This window comes from Mus caroli, unplaced genomic scaffold (assembly GCF_978045245.1).
Source record: "Mus caroli unplaced genomic scaffold, Mus_caroli_1 scaffold_17, whole genome shotgun sequence".
Taxonomy (NCBI): domain Eukaryota; kingdom Metazoa; phylum Chordata; class Mammalia; order Rodentia; family Muridae; genus Mus; species Mus caroli.
The window spans coordinates 19,685,393-19,704,059 of NW_028227272.1; the positions used below are offsets into that span (position 1 = coordinate 19,685,393).

Consider the following 18,667-nt stretch of genomic DNA (forward strand, 5'->3'; position numbering starts at 1 on the left):
CCTCCCTCCCTCCCTCCCTCCCTTTTTTCTTGTTTGTTTGTTGTTGTTTTTCCTTAAAGAATCTTAATATGTTATGCATCTCTGGCTGGCCTGGAATCCACTGTGCAGTTGAGGCTGGCTTCAAGGTCACAGCGATTGTCCTGCTTTAGGAATTATAGATTTGCCTTTCCAAGGTCAGCTCACCTATCCTTGCAAATGTCATTCAGTTATCATGACTCACAAGAGGAGTGTCGTGTCCACAACTTTCTAAGCCAGATGCTCTCTCTGCCCATTACACCAGGCAAGCAAATGTCTCATCTCTAGCTTTGGGAATGAGATGAAGACTTTATACAAGCTCAGAGAAATACGACATCAACTTCCCCCCTTCCCCGCTTTTAACTTTGCCAGCCAACTCAGTCTTCTTTGAAGTCCAACTTTACCACTTTACCTTTCCACAAACACATCTCCAAGAGATCTCCACATTTATCTTTATAAATGTGGTACCCACAAGAATGTTCAGCTTAGAAAGGGCAAGTCTAGGGGCTGGAGAGCTCAGGAGTTAGCGGCACCTACTGCTTCTGTGGAGGACTGGACTTCAGTCTGCAGCAGAAGCAGCAGCCCCAGAGTAGCTCACAGCTATAGCTCTAGGAGCTCTGACTCATCTGGCTTGAGTGCGGCGCACGCGCGCGCACACACACACACAATTTATGCACTTAATAATATTAAAAATAAATCTTTAAACATGTGCTTTGACATGTTGATTAATGAGAAGCGAATAACAAACCACAAAAGGCATTTTCTCCCTCAATTTTATGCACTTTAAAGTATCAGAATCCTTTAATGCCATCACCCATGGGTCTTCATTTGGTCATGCTTTGCTTACTCCAATTTCATGCTAAAGTAAAAACTACCAAAGCGTCAAAGGCTTAACAAGCATTAAGAGAGTTAATTTTACTTGAGGAATAAGAGCGGCTGCGCTGTGGTGACAACTACTAGTTAAATAACCCATGTTAGTGGCTGCTCTGTGATAACTACTAGTTAAATAACCTGTGTTGCTGACTGGACTCATCTCACTTACCCATCTTCAACCAGGGCTTTCCAGCCACAAAAACCAACTCTGGCACAGTAAAAGAATAACAGCAGAAACCTTTTGTTAAGATTAAAAGTGAAACATCTTTTTAACAACAGGAGAAAAAGTTACTTTTTAGAGTTTATTGAAATTTGAAGCAGAAAATAAAAAATAAAACAATTTATAAAATTCCATGTGTTTTATATGATAAGGCCTAAAATACTATTTTATAAAACTATCTCTGCCATATTTATGCACCAACTGACCATTCTGTCACTCTTTTAAAAAAGAGAGTAGCAAGTTACAAAGAACCACACAACTGTTCTTTCTTTTTCTTCCTTTCTTTTGTGTGTGCTTGTTTGCTTGTTTCTGAGACACAGGATCCTCACCGTGTAGAGCAGGCTGGCCTGGAACTCGCATAGATCTGCCTGCCTCTGCCTTCTGAGCCCTGGGACTACAAGTATGTGCCACCACACCTGGCTAACTTTTTAGCTAGGACAAAATCCTTTCATCGTACAAATTAAAATGTGGAGTCAGCCGGAAAGCCTGTACTGGTCACTGAGACACTCACATACACACAGAGCTGCTGTGCCCAGTGCTCCGTTTCAGCCCCAGCCGTGTGACCTCCTGACCTTCTACAGTAAGATGCTTTATGAAAGTCGGAAGTTTGGCTAAAATTCAACCTAGGTGAGTACAGAACAGGAACCAGCAAAAGGTCTTGAATACAGAGAAGCCTTGAGGTCTTGCTGGCAGCAAGGATACCTTTCCAACAGGCTTCAGGGGCCTGTTCCTCCTCACGTTTCCAGAGCCCTGCAGAGGAGCAAAGAAAATTAAATGTAGGTAAATTAATGTTCATGCTCTATGCAAATAAGAAAACTTCTTCCTCCCTCCCTCCCTCTCTCTCTCTCTTTTTTTTTTTTTTTTCAAGACAGGATTTCTCCGTATAGCCCTGGCTGTCCTGGAACTCACTCTGTAGACCAGGCTGACCTTGAACTCAGATATCTGCCTGCTGCTGCCTCCTGAGTGCTGGGATTAAAGGGCGTGCGTACGCTGCCACGCCTGGCGCGAAAACTACTTTCAAGTATAAACTCATGTAAAGTATGTAGATCATGAGAATTCAGAGTGCTAAAATAAGGTTTGTATCCTTTTCGGTGTTAGTTAACTTAGGGAGAAACTCTAAGAATCCCAACTCGGTAGACAAGAGACTAACAGGAATGTTGATCCCGACCCCTGACAGTGTCTGGTTCTTTGAACAATTGCTGCATTTCCAATCCCAGCCCCACATTTGTTAACTATATATTGTGAAATTATGCTTATTTTAAGTTTAGTTTATGTGCATGGATATTCTGCTTGTATGCATGTATGCATGCATGTATATATATGCACTACATGTACATGTACCCTTATAGTTATAGACAGTTGTAGGTTAACATGTGGGTGATGGGAATTGAACCTGGGTCCTCTCCAAAAAAAAAAAAAAAAAAGCATCATGTGTTCTAATGAGTGAGCCATCTCTCCAGCCCCCAAAACATACAGCCCCCAAAATTATGTTTTGGGCATGATGGTACGTACATACCTACAATCCCAGCATCTGGCACTGAGGCAGGAGGACTGTTACAAGTTCAAGGCCAGCCTGCACTCCATAGGAAGACCCTGTGTCATGAACAAATTAAAGGAAAGAAAAATACTCTTTAGAAAGGCAATGGCTTGTTTGCAGCTTTAGAAAACTACAGTCCCCTAAGCAGGTAAGCACATGTCCATGCAGCCCACTGCTGAGTAGGAATGCATCCCAGGAGAGCATGGCTGCGCAGAGCCCTGTCATAAACATGACAGCAGTGTTAGCTGAAGCAGAGGCAAGGTGGGAATCGTCTCATCAACACTGACATGTCCTCACAATGGACCGCTACCCAACCATACGAGGGAACAGTCTTGAGCTGGAGAGACGGCTCAGCGGTTAAAGAGCACTGACTGCTCTTCCAGAGGTCCCGAGTTCAATCCCAGCAACCATATGTGGCTCACAACCATCTGTAATAGAATCTGATGTCCTCTTCTGGTGTGTCTTAAGGCAGCAACAGTATAATATAGAATTAATAAATCTAGGGGGGTGGGGGGAGGAGCAGTCCTGACACAGCAGAACTGCCCCTGACAGAGAGGCTGACTGCCTGGTTCATCTATAAAAATATCTAGGATAAGCAAGGGAAATGTTTGTTCGCCAGGGCCTGGAGGTAAGGAAAGCTGTGGGGGTTAAAGGTTGGGAAATGACTACTGACGGGGTGGGGGAAGCTTTAACTATGTGCTTTGAGATACTCTGTTTTTAAAAGGTGGTGGTTGTATAAATTTGTGAACATAATAAAATACAAATGACTTCTTCACCTTAGAAAGGTGATGTTCCAGGCTTGATGGTACGTATAATTTCCATAATTCCAGCTTCTTGGAAGGGTAAGATGATTGCAAACTCAAGGTCAGTTTGGTTATGGGCCAAGCACAAGACCGACTTGAGCTACTTAGCAGACACAGCCTGCTCAATGATAGAATGCTTACCTAGCATGTGTGTGGCCCTCAGCCCCCTGTTCAGTACCATCAAAAGAATGAGAAAAAGAAAAGAAGGCCCCAAACAAACAGGCGAATTTCATGATATATGAGCTGTATCTCTAAAAATAAGCATTCTCCTACCTTGGGTCCCCAGGCTTGTCTCTGAAAGACAAATGCTGCTTACATTTTTTATACTCTTTCAGAAATTCTTTAAGCATATGACCAGCATGAATATGAAAATCTTTTTATCTGGTTGAATTTCTAATGGGAATGCTTACCTAAACATCCAATGTTACCAGCTTGTTTTCCAGCGCCATTGCACTCTGCAGGGGATATATATTTATTGGAACAAAGGAGCTTAGCAATGGCTAGACCCCTAAAGAAAAGGCTAGACCACTGAAGAAAATGACCCTTTCGCCCAGTACCCATTAGCTTGCCCACAGACCTGCTGGGAGAGGGGATAGAAAATCTTCATTATTTACTACTATGCATAAGTTCATGATGTGTGTGTGTGCATGCCTGTTCACCCAGAGTGCGGATGGAGAAGAGAGGACAGCTTGGTGGAATCACTTCTCTCCTTCCACCTTTATGTGAGTCCTAGGGACCCAAATCGGACACCAGGCTCATGATGCATCTGGCCCTTCCCTCTGAACCACCTCAGCTGCCACATTTTCAATTTGTAAGCCAGCATCTCTATTTGTAAGTGAACATCTCTATATGTAAATGAGCATCTCAATGTATCTGAGCATCACTATAGGTAAGTGAGCATCTCTGTATGTATGTGAGCATCTCTGTATGTAAGTGAGCATCTCTGTATGTAAGTGAGCATCTCTGTATGTAAGTGAGCATCTCTGTATGTAAGTGAACATCTCTGTATGTTAGTGAGCATCTCTGTATGTAAGTGAGCATCTCTGTATGTAAGTGAACATCTCTGTATGTATGTGAGCATCTCTGTATGATGTGAGCATCTCTGTATGTTAGTGAGCATCTCTGCATGTATGTGACCATCTCTGTATGTAAGTGAACATCTCTGTATGTATGTGAGCATCTCTGTATGTTAGTGAGCATCTCTGCATGTATGTGACCATCTCTGTATGTAAGTGAACATCTCTGTATGTATGTGAGCATCTCTGTATGTTATTGAGCATCTCTGTATGATGTGAGCATCTCTGTATGTAAGTGAGCATCTCTGTATGTATGTGAGCATCTCTGTATGTATGTGAGCATCTCTGTATGTTAGTGAGCATCTCTGTATGTAAGTGAGCATCTCTGTATGTTAGTGAGCATCTCTGTATGTAAGTGAGCATCTCTGTATGTTAGTGAACATTTCCATTTCTGTATTTTCCCCAATAAACTATGGTATATTTTGGTTATTTTTTTGTTTTTAATTTCAGTTTTCAAAAACTTGAAAGCAGCAAGTTAATTTCTATTTTAAAACAGTTGAGGGCTGAGGAGTTGTTTCAGCAGTTAAGGGCACTTGTTGCTCTTGTAGAAGACTCAGGTTGGATTCCAGGCACCCACATGATGGCTCACGACTGTCTGATACTCCAGTCCCAAGAGAACTGGTGTGCTCCGCTCTCCGCACATCTGGCATACATGTGGTGCACAGACAGGCATGAAGGCAAATCACTCAGACTCATATTTTTTTGAAAAATCTTTTAAAAATATGCTAAAAAAGTATTTGGATTAAATAATTCTCAGCAAATTTATCTCTATATTCTCTTCTACATAGTTAATTCATGACTTTCATCTAGTGTTCAGTAATAAACTATTTATTTGGATTAATTCTATCTAATTTATTAATAATGCTCTATGTGACATTATTTAAGATCAGTTTTATTAGTTTTTGGAGACAGGAAAGAATACATTAGAGATGAGGTATAGAACTTAATACCTGAGCTGGAGAGAGCGCTCAGCAGTTCAGCCCATAGACTGCTTTCCCAGAGGACCCGAGTTCAATTTCCAGCACCAAAGCTGGTCAGCTCACAACCACCTCAAACTCAAGCTCCAGGGGAGCTGGCACCTTGGCCTTCTCTAGGCACATCTCAGGTGCACACACCCATAAGTAAAAACAAAAACATAATTGATGAAGAAAACGGTAAATTTTTGGCGGTACACAAATTGCAAAGAAAGATATAACTTGGCCATTTTATTTGCCCACATTTCTGAGATAGACTCCACTTGAATAGTCTTTCTCATAAAAAACAAATGTGGGTATGTGTCTACCCATGGGTGGGGACAGACGAGCACAGGGGCAAGGACATAATACGCTGTGTTCTCTTTTCTGTTTTGCATGCCAAAGGGTTCCCAACAGTCTCGTAGGTGCCCGTGTTCTCAATGCCTACCCGTGGCTCCATGTGGTCCTATGCAGCCACTTGTCAGGAGGCTGCTGGAGCGGGCACAAGGCTGTCCAGCTGCTGCCGATGTCCGGTACTAACCAACCACTCATAGAACTTGTTCTCCACTAGGGCCTGGAACTGCTTCCTCTGCTCCCTGAAGTTGGGATTAAGAGCAAAAAATTGTAAGATTAGAGACCCCAGCAGATTATGATTCCCTAAAATCTCAATAAAACTAAATGACTACGTGCAGTTACCCTTCAGTTCTCACTGTGTTCAAGGCACAGTGAGACACAATGTTAGCTTAATACATTGCAGGTTCTTACTGAGGACAAAACGAATGAGCCAGTATTCTGACTGACGGGAATAAATGCATAAGGAAAAGAGACCGTCCTGCGGTCCAGGTCAGAAGATTATGGTCTCTGCATATGTCCCTGTCAACTATAAGCCCTTGTGGGGAAGACAGGAAAGAAGCAAGATAAATATACAGCATGAAGTTAAGTACTAAGAAAACCCTTGTTGGAGAACAGTGCTGTGTCAGCTGAGAATGCAGCATTACCGGAGTATTACTGTAGGAAAGGAGTGGACAGAGATGCCTCTCTAATATGACCTTCAACAGGATTATGTGGAACGGACTACTGGACAGAAATAATCAAAGCCCTAACGTGACAGCATGACATAGGCAAGAAAGAGAAGCAGAACCCACATCTGGGGACAACTTGCACATTAGCCTGGCAGGACACAATTCCACTGGATCTACAAGACACCAACAATAGAGAGGGCATTTGGGAATGACTACCACCCAAAGGGAGGGCAGGGTACTCCACAACCCCAACCGCACAATCCCGCTCAAGTCCAGCGGTGAGACCAAGACGGTACCAATGACTGGCAGGCCCTGTCTCCTGGGGGAGTGGATGCTGATACTCTGTATGTTAGATCTACCTCATCCCAACCTGTCCTACAGATAAATGACTAAGTTACAACCGTGCAGTCACTTTTCCTGAATGCAGATGGCATTTAATCTTCGGCAAGGCCACTTGCTTCCCACAACCCTCCACAAATCTCACAGTGTGAACCAGGATCTGGCTGGCAGTTTGCCTTCAATCTGGTTTCTGTCTTTTTTCCGCAGAAAGTTCTCAACTCATATTTAACTAAATGGCTTAACTTTATGGCAAGATTAAAACAGTGTATTTGCTCTGCAGAACTCTACTTCACATGTGTGTGTTTCAGGCTAGTAATCAGCAATATAATACTTTTTAATGCTGAGCAGCACCTGTGAAGTGTAGGCCTGCACGCCAACGGTCAGGAAAGTGGATGTTCTTCAGTGCTCCCACTGCACAAGCTTAGGTACAGTAAAGGAATTTTTGGCTTACAATGAGTTTTGCTCTGGATGTAACCCTAGTGTAAGCTAAGGTGCACCTTTATTCCCAAAGTTACACTAGCTCCTTTTACAGTACTTCTAACACCATTCCATGCTAGAATATAATTGCTTACCACATTCCAGACTCTACAAATCTCCCTAAGCTTTCCACGTGTGTAAGAGAGTCTAGGCATTTAAATGGTGGAAACATTTATACAGTAAGTCTTCTAAAAATATTTTTTCAATGACGATCTCAATATACACTCTAATTCTATAACTGTACTATATGGTGTCATATCTGAGAAGATAATAAGGACACAGAGACAAGAAGCACCTCTGGAACAAGGCCAACAAGGTCGTACTTGAATCCTCTGTGACTAAGTAAGTACTTAATCTTAGTTCTCTAGTCCTCATCTGCAACTGGGTACAGCTACTAGAAATAGTCAGTGAGTTAACATAGAGCTGATCAGATCAGTGCTTGGGCCATTCTAAGTACTCAGTCTGTGATCCAGACTCTACAAATCTCCCTAAGCTTTCCATCTCCATCGTTACTGATATACTAGAGTGACGACTTCCTATTCAGAAAGCTCTGAGTACAGTGAGGTCACCAATCTGCTGATATGATTCATGAGGTGAGAGCCACATCCAGGGTTTACACAGGGAACTGTAGTACTTCTACATAGATTCCCCAACTAAGGCATAAGTTGTCGATCCTGTGTGTGTGTGTTTATTGTATATATAGGTATGAAGTATGATGTACACACACATACAACACACACATTGAGGGAGCTTAGATTGAGATTTACAAAAATAACTTGACCCTGTGCTCAAATGGAGAGAGAAGAAGTTACCCCCACCGTGGTCGAGCACCGTAGTATTTCCTTTTCCTCTCTTAGACTCTCTAACAAATGAAATTTGTCCACCAAAGTATTTGTAAAGAACGATTACTTATTTCAAGCATGGGTAATTTTAAGTTATTCACAGTGGTCTGCTGAGAAGAAACATTGGTTAATAAAAACTTACTAAGCTCAGACTCTGTTTTTAGGATTCCTTTTCACATTCTCGTCTTCACACACTTACACATGGAGCCTGGCCTGCAGCCCGAGTATTTCCATCCTCCCCGTCCCCCTCTCTGCTCTCCCCCAGACACTGAACCACAGTCTGACTGCCTATGTGCTAGCCCAGAGTTCTATCTATTTAAGTCTGCCATGGCCTCTAGTGGAGAGTCTGTGTACCGCTGGCCTTACAGACGCTCCTGAATAAATGAATGCCATTCTGGGCTTCATCTCACAGCTTAAAGCAAACACTGCAAAGCTTCTACTGTGCAATTCTAGTGGAATGTTCGAGGTCTGATCATCAAAACACAGCATAATTTGACTCAGGTCACTTACCAAGCTTAGGGACCACTGTGCTGCACCCTGAATCCTACCTTGGATTCTGCTTCTCAGATATCTGCTCCTCCACTACTCTCAGATGTTCAGACTAGGCCTCACTTGCTATGCAAAGTTCCCATCCTTCAGGACCCATTACAAATTCTATCTCCTTGACACATCTTCCTTAATTGTTCACACCGCTGTCTTTGAACTCTTTGTAAACTGCATGCCAGGTCTCTGGCTTCTGGAGTTCAAAGACCAATATCCCTTAAATAAAAACCTGGGCATAACATAATACTCACAGCTATGTATTGTCCCATGCATGAAGTTTTTAAAAAGCCACTTTGGTGCCCCCTAAGTAGAATGAAACACAGTATTTTATACTGCAAATCTAGCTTTTAAAAACATACTTTCATTATTTCTCCCATTTTAGCATTGATTAAGGGAGTAAGTGACAAGAACTAGCAAGAATCAGTTTTGGTACAACCATCTTCAAGAATGTGACTTGTAAGTCTGTGGTATGGTGGGAAAGCAGTGTACAAGAGGATGCTAACAGCTAAGTTGTTAAGGCTGAAGCACATCCCATTCTCTAGACAAGATTGCTTTAGTTCACGCACATCTTCTCTCTGCCAACTAAGTGTAAGCTGATTTTTATTGTGATTTTTATTGTGATTTTAATTTTGTGTGATTTTTATTGTGACGCACTCCCTCCCACTAACCTGGAATCTGTGATCCTCCTGCCCCAAGCTTTAGGTGCTGGGATCACAGGCTTGTGCCACAGAGCAACTTCAACTTCTTCAAGGATGCGAGCCTAATACCTGAGTACCTACCTTAGCATCTTCTAGCCACACAGCATCTAGAATACTAACCTGGATTCAAGCCCTGAGAAAGGATGCACACGACATTTTAATTTGTGTGGCTAGATACTATAAACTATCCAAATTAATTTATCTTCCCATCAAGTGTTGCACAAATGGCAAAACACTGACTAGAAGACACTTACTTTGTCAGACGAGCCTCCTTCACAGTTTTCTGCCAGGTATGTATGCTCTCTTCTCTTTGAGCCAGTGCTTTCTGGTAGGCAGAGGGGAGACCCCCAGGTATCTCTGCTGTGTCCCCTTCCATCTCAAAGGGAATAACAAATATGTAGAACTCGGAAGGAGGCAAGAGCTGGAAGACTCTTGTGTCAGAGCCTTCTTTGCACACCACCATCGGGTTGTCCCAATAGTTAGGCACTGTAGCAAGGCCAGTCCTGGCCATGTGGTCCTCCAGCATTGGGTAATGGGTATGAAAGGGGGCAAAAGTTACTGTCTGGTTTCCAGAGAGAATAAGTGGACGTGAAGGTGTCATAATGTGAAAGGTGCAGCTTGTTGTAGAAGAGATGGACAGTCGGTGGCAAACAGCAATGACTTTTAGATTCTCACAGTCATGTAGGTGAAGAGTTGTCTCCACAGGACCCAACACAAAGGTACTATTCCTGCATTTTTCAATTGTCATGGATCTGAAAAATTTTAAATGAGTTAAATTCTTCTGAATCAATTACCTAGAATAAAATTCATTCTCAAAACAAAAACAAAACCCCCAGTCCAAAGAAAATATCAAAATATTAGGGATCTACGCTTACCGTAAGGGGGAGAGCAGATATATAAAAGACTCACTGCAGCGATGAGCCCTGACGTGTGCTCCTACTAGAGTTTCTGAGCTCTTGGCCAGTGTCTGCTTGTAAACCTGGCTCATCACCACGATGCGGTGCAACCGAGGAGCCATGTGAGCATTGCAAGCAATCTTGGCTCTTTTGGTCGAACCTTCAACTGTTTAAGAAAACACACAAATAATAAGATAGTTTCAAATCAAAGAAAACATGTGACCATAAGCTCATATGCATCTACATGTGCTCCTGCCTACTGTCTGTCCATTACATATAAAGAAATAAATGTAAGAGTTAATGATAAAGTACTGTTTACTGTTCTTTTTCTATATATCTGTAATCTTTCAAAATCATCTTTAACAAATGTAAACCTATAATAGCCTCAAGATTTCTGGTAGAGCTAGGATGAGTTTTCTCCTTTACCTACTAAGTTAGGTAACATGCCTAAGGTCTTACACTAGTGGCAGATAGATCCAAACAGCTCCTCCTCAGGATGCTCACTGTCATCTCAACCATGATGGCCTCCTCAAACTGCCATACCACAAACTCTACATCCTTCTCAGCTGTCTTAGTCAGGGTTTCTATTCCTGCACAAGCATCATGACCAAGAAGCAAGTTGGGGAGGAAAGGGTTTATTCAGCTTACACTTCCATACTGCTGTTCATCACCGAAGGAAGTCAGGACTGGAACTCAGGCAGGTCAGGAAGCAGGAGCTGATGCAGAGGCCATGGAGGGATGTTACTTACTGGCTTGCTTCCCCTGGCTTGCTCAGCTTGCTCTCTTATAGACCCAAGACTACCAGCCCAGAGATGGCACCACCCACAAGGGGACCTCCCCCCTTGATCACTAATTGAGAAAATGCCTTACAGCTGGACCTCGTGGAGGCATTTCTTCAACTGAAGCTCCTTTCTCTGTGATAACTCCAGATGTGTCAAGTTGACCCAAAACCAGTACATCAACTAACAGCATCATCCCAGGACTCCCACTTGAGTTCACATCTTCTCTCCCTAAGATCATTCCTACTGGGAACGCACCTCCCCACAGGGTCCCCACCGACACAGCCTTGTCACCATTTGTCTTGCTGCTCTATCTGCACTTCCCACTAGCCACGCAGACAATCTAACCCAGTCCAATGTGGAAAGGATATACAGATATGCTAAAATTCTTCTTTTAAGAGACTTATTAGTTTTCAATTGCACATAACCATATGCATAAAACCTGGTTATGTAGAAAAATAACATTAAAAAGTTTAAATATTGTTTTATTATAAAACTACTAGAATTTTAATATAGTCATATGAGATTAGATAGTCTTAATTTTCCCACAGTGCCTTCCCTATCAAGGGTAAAGCTCCCTTAAGCCTATGTGTTTTTTTTATAAAGCTAAGGATTACACAGTTTCACCTACATGTCTATAAGATCCCTGAATCTCAAGGAGACTCTGATTCATGGCAGAATGGCTGGGTTGGATATAGACTTCCTGGATCACTTAAAAAAAAAAAAAAAAAAAAAAAGACCAGACTTTGTAGATAATGTGCAATCATTCTGTTTTACAGTGTTATAAAAATATGAAAAAAAGATGTGATTCTTTCTGGAGCTGTTGCTCAATGGTAGAACGCATGCTTAGGATGCGTGAAGCCCCAAGTTCAATCCCTTAGCATGTCCTAAAAAACCCTGAAAAAGAGTCAACTTTCTGGGGGGAAAGGGGGTTGATACAGGGTCTCAGTATGTAGACCAGGCTGTTCTAGAATTCACTCTCAGAGACCAGGCTGGCCTCAAACTCAGATATCTACCAGCCTCTGCCTCCTGAGTGCTAGGACAAAAGGCATGCAACACCATACCCAGCTAAGCCAATATATTTAAAGAAAAATATATGGAAGTTTTCTGTGGAATCTTTGCAATTCTGAAATTGTGGAAAGACTACTATATTTTATTTTCTCAGTAATCTGGCCTGGCACATAGCTTAGCAGCATAGATATCTGAAATGTTTTCTTGGTTCTTTTCTTGAAACTTATACATGGGCCCACTAGTCTACAGCAGTGGAACCTAGCTGTGAGCCACGGCTGTCCAGTGACACAGTCCACACTGGTCCCTTGTTACTGTTCATATAATTTCTAATTTAGAAAGAAGGAAGTATATTCCTTGCTTGTGTCTTGCAGCTAAAAGCCACTCATCTCTACACCAACTCTGAGGTGTCATCTATTGGTATGCCAAATCCTGCTGCTAAATAGAAATGAAAAAGCCTCAAGCAAGCATCTGAGAGCAGAGGGAAGAGAGAACTGGGGGAGGGCGGATTATAGCTTCTGTGAATGTGACAAAAGACCCAGATCACCTGAGGGTCCTGCTCCACTGTGCAGGGCACATACAGAAGACAGATCCTCTTTTATATGGAGGCACGTCTTGCTTACTTACTGTGGGGGTTTGAGTAGGAATGACCCCCACAGACTCATGTGTTTGAATGCTTGGCCAATAGGGAGAGCATGGCACTGTCAGGAGAGGTGGCCTTGTTGGAGGAAGTGTGCCACTAGGGATGGGCTTTGAGGTCTCAGAAGCTCGAGGTTTCTCTTGCTGTTTGTAGATGAAGACGTAGACCTCTTAGCTCCTTCTCCAGCACCATGTCTGCCTTCACCATGCTTCTCACCATGATGATAATGGACTGAACCTGTAAGCCAGCCCCAGTTAAATATTTTCCTTAATAAGAGCTGCCATGATCATGGTGTCTCTTCACAGCAATAAAACCATAACAAAGACATTCACTTGGGTTTTTTTTTCCCTCTATTTTTACCTTATATTCATGTATGTTTTACCTGCATGTATGTTGTGTACCACATGTGTGCACTGCAGAGACAGAAGAATCTCACCATATAGCCCAATTTGCCCTTGTACCTGTGATTCTTCTGTTCTGTCTTCCAAGTGCTAGATTATAGATAGGTATGTGCCACTTCACCAGGCTAGAAGACACCTGATCATTCACACACCAGCAAACAGCAGGTTTCCCTGTTACTGAATTTAACATTAGGTAAAGCATCATTCTTTAAATACCTTGGTGAGTCCAAGCCAATTTCTTTCCAGACTTGAGGCAAGCAGATGGACCAAACGGATTTGTGGTCAAAGAGGCCCTCAACCATGCTTCCAGCTTGTAGAGAGAGAAAGTCTTAGAGCTCTTTGAGAAGCCACTTGCTACGTGCAGTGGTTGCCACAGTGCAAGTTGATGAAGGGGATAGACCTTCTTGGCTCTGCTCACGGTGCCTTCAATGAGAAAGCTGAGCGCCGTGACAGCATCCCGTGAGAGCAGACTGCTGTGGGTCGAGTGAAAGGATGAAGTGAGCTGCTCTGGGTCTAGAAGCAGCTCGAGGAGCTCTGACAGATGATTACAGACAAAAGCCTGGTGACTGTAGTCATTCCAATTCTAAAACAAACAAAGGAAAAAACGCTCAACTGAACAAAGATGTCCTGTAAGATAAACATCTGACATTTTAATTACATTGCATTGATATGATGCCTCATTCCCTCAAAAGAAAGTAGGTAGCTGTGTAAAAGTAACCTTGGTGTATGTACTATGTGTGAACTAACTCCACAGCACTACAGGTTCAATACCCCTTTATCTAATATGGTGAGACCAGAACTATTATGGGGTTTTGTCTAATTTTTATTTCTTATGTTCAAAGCAATGATTTTATTTATCTTCGCCAAGTAACAGGCCATCTATCTTATGATTTATTTTTGAAGTCTTGAATATTTAAACTAGCTAATTCATCCTCTGTTCTTATACACAGAATTACACACTCCTTGTTCATGACGTAATTATCATGGTGCATACCAAGACCCGTGGCCTCATCCCTGGACTTAACCTAGAACGAATGTCTTTTGTGATCATTAATTTGTTCCAAGCCTATTTTTCTTTCTAGTGCAATTTATGTGCTTGTCGCACATGAATGCTCATTGAACTCCTTTTCTGACATATGCAGCCTTTATTATTTATAAGAGGAGGAATATTCTATTTTTTATTCTCACCTTAAACTTTCTACCAACTATCTTAACTTCTTAAAATTATTTGAATCAAACCAGGAATTCTGTAAAATCATTACCAGGAATTATAAAATCAACAATTCATTCAAACAACATTATTTCATAAAAGTCCATCTTCATGTTGATCTGCAGGAAATTTGTCCAATAAGGTGGGCTGTTAATATCCACAAACCAATCATAACGTACTACAGGCAGAAGGGTCTGTTGTTGCCCAGTCACAGCAGGTCAGAGAAATACAGGAATACAGAGAAATGAGGAATACAGCAATGACAACATGAGAACACACATTAGCAGCAAGAAGCGATCCAGAGATGACACCCCTGAGACCATGCCTTCCCAAGGTACACCCATCACAGCCATGCAAAAAGGTGGGCTGCCTCCAGGAAGCCCACTTGTCCATTGCAGCTCCCCTACCTGGCATCTGCCAAGGGCTCGTTAAAGAACAGGAACTAGAAAGCCATCTGCTCCTCTTTCAGAGGCCATGCTCTCACACACGTCTCTTTTCCTCCGATGAGAAGCCATCTGTACTTCAGTTTCTAATCTCTCGGAATTGCAGGTCACTTGTGGGCTATTCTAATAGGCTGTAATGCCACATAAGTACCCATCATTAACTAGTAAGTCCTTCAGTCTAAAGGACTGATAGCTCGAGGTCTTCATTTCAAAATAGGCCAATGAGACCAGTGCACGGTAGTGTATGTTATCACTATGATTACCTGGGACACACACCCAGGATTACCTAGAGTACACCCAGGAGTTTGGGACCAGCTTTGTTAATATTAATGAGATTCGTCCCAACAAACAAAGTCAAAGGTATAACAGTGAATATGTTACTCAATTTTCCTGGAGCCTTAGGCATAGGGACTGTATTCGAGATGTACCATTTGGGCTTGGGTACACCACAATCACTTATTTCTTTTATTTTGACTCCCTTTGAATCTCTACAATAGTCTGCATTTGCATCAAAAAGCTGCTTTGATGAGGGGCCAGCAATATACTTATCTGTGAATATAAAGATAAGTGTTTAGAACACAATTAAACTATACTGGCTTAGGACAATGGCAGAGGTAGCTTCTCCTTTGAGGCCTGTGACCTCTGTAGCCACAGAAGTCAGTTGGTTCGGTCTACAGTGCCAAGCATGAATTCCCTCCCTTAAATCCAAAGACAGTTGTTGGTACTCCTGAGATTTAAGCCCTACTATTGCACTGCTGGAGATGCCCTGCCAGTCATTCTTGTGGTTTGTAGGCCTTGCATTGTGGCAGAATGGGCAAAGACCAGACTGCCTGCTGCTGTGTGGTCCCCTATGTTCAAGCTACACCCAGTGTGGCACACAGTCTCCTTCTGCTGCCTACAGATCAAGATGTGGAACCATCTGTAGAATGGGTGTTAGAAATCAAACCTGGGTCCTCTACAAGAACAACCAGTGCTCTTACCTCCTGAGCTTCTCTCAGCCCCTAACACAGGACTTCTTAGACTTTTTCCTACTCCTACTTGCTTGCCTGAGAAGTTTACACAATCCTGGATGTAGGTCTATAAATTAGGTGTACAAACATTTTCTGACAATAAAACATTAAGAAATTCACTTTAAGGTGAAAGCAGAAGTTTGCACTGGGCAGAAGATGAAGGGTCAGCTGCCTGAGGATCAAGATGTAGAGCTCTCAGCTCCTTCTCCTGAACCATGCCTGCCTGTATACTGCCATGCTTTCCTCCATGATAATAAAGGACTACACCTCTGAAACTGTAAGCTAGCCCCAGGAAGAAGGAAGCTTTGTGCCTGCTTGCCCTCACTCTTGCTACCATGTTTGTCTACCCTTGCTGAGGTGGTATTATATCTAACGTCTTCGAGATTCCAGCACAGGCTGAAGACCAGCAGCTCTCCAGGAATCCTTCAGCCCTTCAACACCAAACTGGGACGGTAGAGACATGCAGCCTAACAGACTGAGCAACTTCCAGATTCTTGGCCTTTCCACTGTGAGACAGCCATTGCTGGCCTGCCTGAACTACATCCTCTAAGACAGTCTAATAAATCACCTTTTAATGTGGCTACTGTTCCTTGAGAACACTAAAACACGCATCTGTACTGTATTGTGGAACCTAGTAATAATGGACTCCCTTGTACTGAACTAAAGTTCTAACAGTGAGCTGCTAAAACCAGAAAAAAAAATCAGCAGTGGATTTGTTCCCATATAACGTGAAGTACTTTGATCTTATGCATTGGAGGGTATGGCCTACACTAAAAATGGGTAAAGTTACAGGTCTACAATAATGGATTCCTTTAAGAATAATCTTCAGGGCCGGCCACACGCCTTTATCCCTAGCACTTGGGAGGCAGAGGCAGGAGGATTTCTGAGTTCGAGGCCAGCCTGGTCTACAGAGTGAGTTCCAGGACAGCCAGGGCTATACAGAGAAACCCTGTCTCGGAAACCAAAAAAGTAAAAAAAAAAAAAAAAAAGGGCTGGTGAGATGGCTCAGTGGGTAAGAGCACCCGACTGCTCTTCCGAAGGTCCAGAGTTCAAATCCCAGCAACCACATGGTGGCTCACAACCATCCACAATGAGATCTGGCGCCCTCTTCTGGAGTGTCTGAAGACAGCTACAGTGTACTTATATATAATAAAATAAATCTTTAAAAAACAAACAAACAAACAAAGCAACATAAGGTGAAAGAGAGAGAGAGAAAAGCAAAGCAAAATGCCACTGAGGTGGTAGTTTGTTTGTTGAAAAAAAAAAAAAAGAATAATCTTCAGAAAATACATGAAGCAAAGACAAGGTTTTTTTCCCAAACCAACCTTTCATTTATGCCTAAGAATTCTCAGTATCCTGGGATTCTTCGTAAGCTTTGAGTGTATGCTGAGGGATAGCAGAACTCAAACCTTCTGAGCACGAGGAGCCTTGGCCAGGTCCGTTTGGTACAGTGCAGCCTTGCGTATGGTACTGTCCAGAGGGAGCCCACAGAGAATAAGAGATGCTGTGACGCACTACGGCATTCACAAGCCTTGATGCACACAATGGCATGGCCCATCAAGATGGGTTACTGCACGCTCCAGTGCTGGCTACACCATCCCAGAAGGACAACTTGGAAAATCCTAACTACATTAGGAGATCCCAGAGTTAAATCTGGAGAGATCATGCAGGTTTTCCGGGGGGCTTGATGCAAATCTACATTTTATTTTTGTAGAAAACTGGGTTGACTTGTACTGATAAGTAAATTTACTTTAAGACCATTCCTCAAAAAAAAAAAAAAAAGCAATTTTACCATTTATTACTGATTACATCAAATCTGCATACTACTAAAATAGCACAGGAAATAAATCAGACCAACAATTAACAAATGGGGTCCCAAGGAAACTAAAAAGCTTCTGTCTAATGAGGGAAATTGTTAGGAAATTTCCTTCTCCCAGAATGGGAGGAAACCTTTGCCAGCTACTTAACTAACAAAGGACTGAAGTCTACAATATACTAAGAACTCAGAAAATTAAAGAGAAAAAAAAAAACAATTAAAAACAAGCAATAGGAATCAACAAAAGATTCCCAAAGGGGGATATGTAAATTGATAGGAAACATCTTTAAAAGAGCTCAACTTCTGCAGTCATAAGGCAAGTGCAGATGAAAGGTACATGAGGATTCCATGTCACCCAGTCAGAAAAGGCCAGCATCAGGACATGCATGAATGGTGACAGGTGCTAGTACGACTGTGGCAGAGTGAGCTCTCCCTTATACACTGTGACAGAGAGAGTGAGCTCTCCCTATATACTGTGACTGTGACAGACAGAGTGAGCTCTCCCTATATACTGTGACTGTGACAGACAGAGTGTGCTCTCCCTATATACTGTGACTGTGACAGAGAGAGTGAGCTCTCCCTATATACTGTGACTGTGACAGACAGAGTGTGCTCTCCCTATATACTGTGACTGTGACAGACAGAGTGAGCTCTCCCTATATACTGTGACTGTGACAGACAGAGTGTGCTCTCCCTATATACTGTGACTGTGACAGACAGAGTATGCTCTCCCTATATACTGTGACAGACAGATTGTGCTCTCCCTATATACTGTGACTGTGACAGACAGACAGATTGTGATCTCCCTATATACTGTGACTGTGACAGACAGAGTGTGCTCTCCCTATATACTGTGACTGTGACAGACAGATTGTGATCTCCCTATATACTGTGACTGTGACAGACAGAGTGAGCTCTCCCTTATACACTGTGACAGACAGATTGTGATCTCCCTATATACTGTGACTGTGACAGACAGAGTGTGCTCTCCCTATATACTGTGACAGACAGAGTGTGCTCTCCCTATATACTGTGACAGACAGATTGTGATCTCCCTATATACTGT

The 18,667-nt window shown here is 42.6% G+C and overlaps 1 protein-coding gene across 4 annotated transcripts in view; it reads right to left on the minus strand.

Moving 5' to 3' along the window:
• Positions 1-27: 27 nt before the first annotated feature.
• Tbccd1 (TBCC domain containing 1) overlaps positions 28-18,667 on the minus strand; it is a 46,467-nt gene continuing 27,827 nt past the window's right edge. Inside the window, exons 4-10 of one of the 4 annotated variants that reach the window (XR_015045781.1) lie at positions 13,339-13,705; positions 10,274-10,460; positions 9,653-10,150; positions 5,926-6,073; positions 3,859-3,903; positions 2,625-2,701; positions 28-1,858 (exon numbers count right to left, since the gene is read on the minus strand). Coding sequence is in view for 2 of the 4 variants with exons in the window: in XM_029470441.2 (XP_029326301.1) it covers positions 5,959-6,073; positions 9,653-10,150; positions 10,274-10,460; positions 13,339-13,705 (1,167 nt within the window). In the remaining 2 variants the exon portion in view is untranslated. Of the gene's footprint in view, positions 1,859-2,624; positions 2,702-3,858; positions 3,904-5,714; positions 6,074-9,652; positions 10,151-10,273; positions 10,461-13,338; positions 13,706-18,667 lie in introns of those variants that run through there. The other 3 variants (XR_015045782.1, XM_029470441.2, XM_085832471.1) reach the window with 3 other exon arrangements.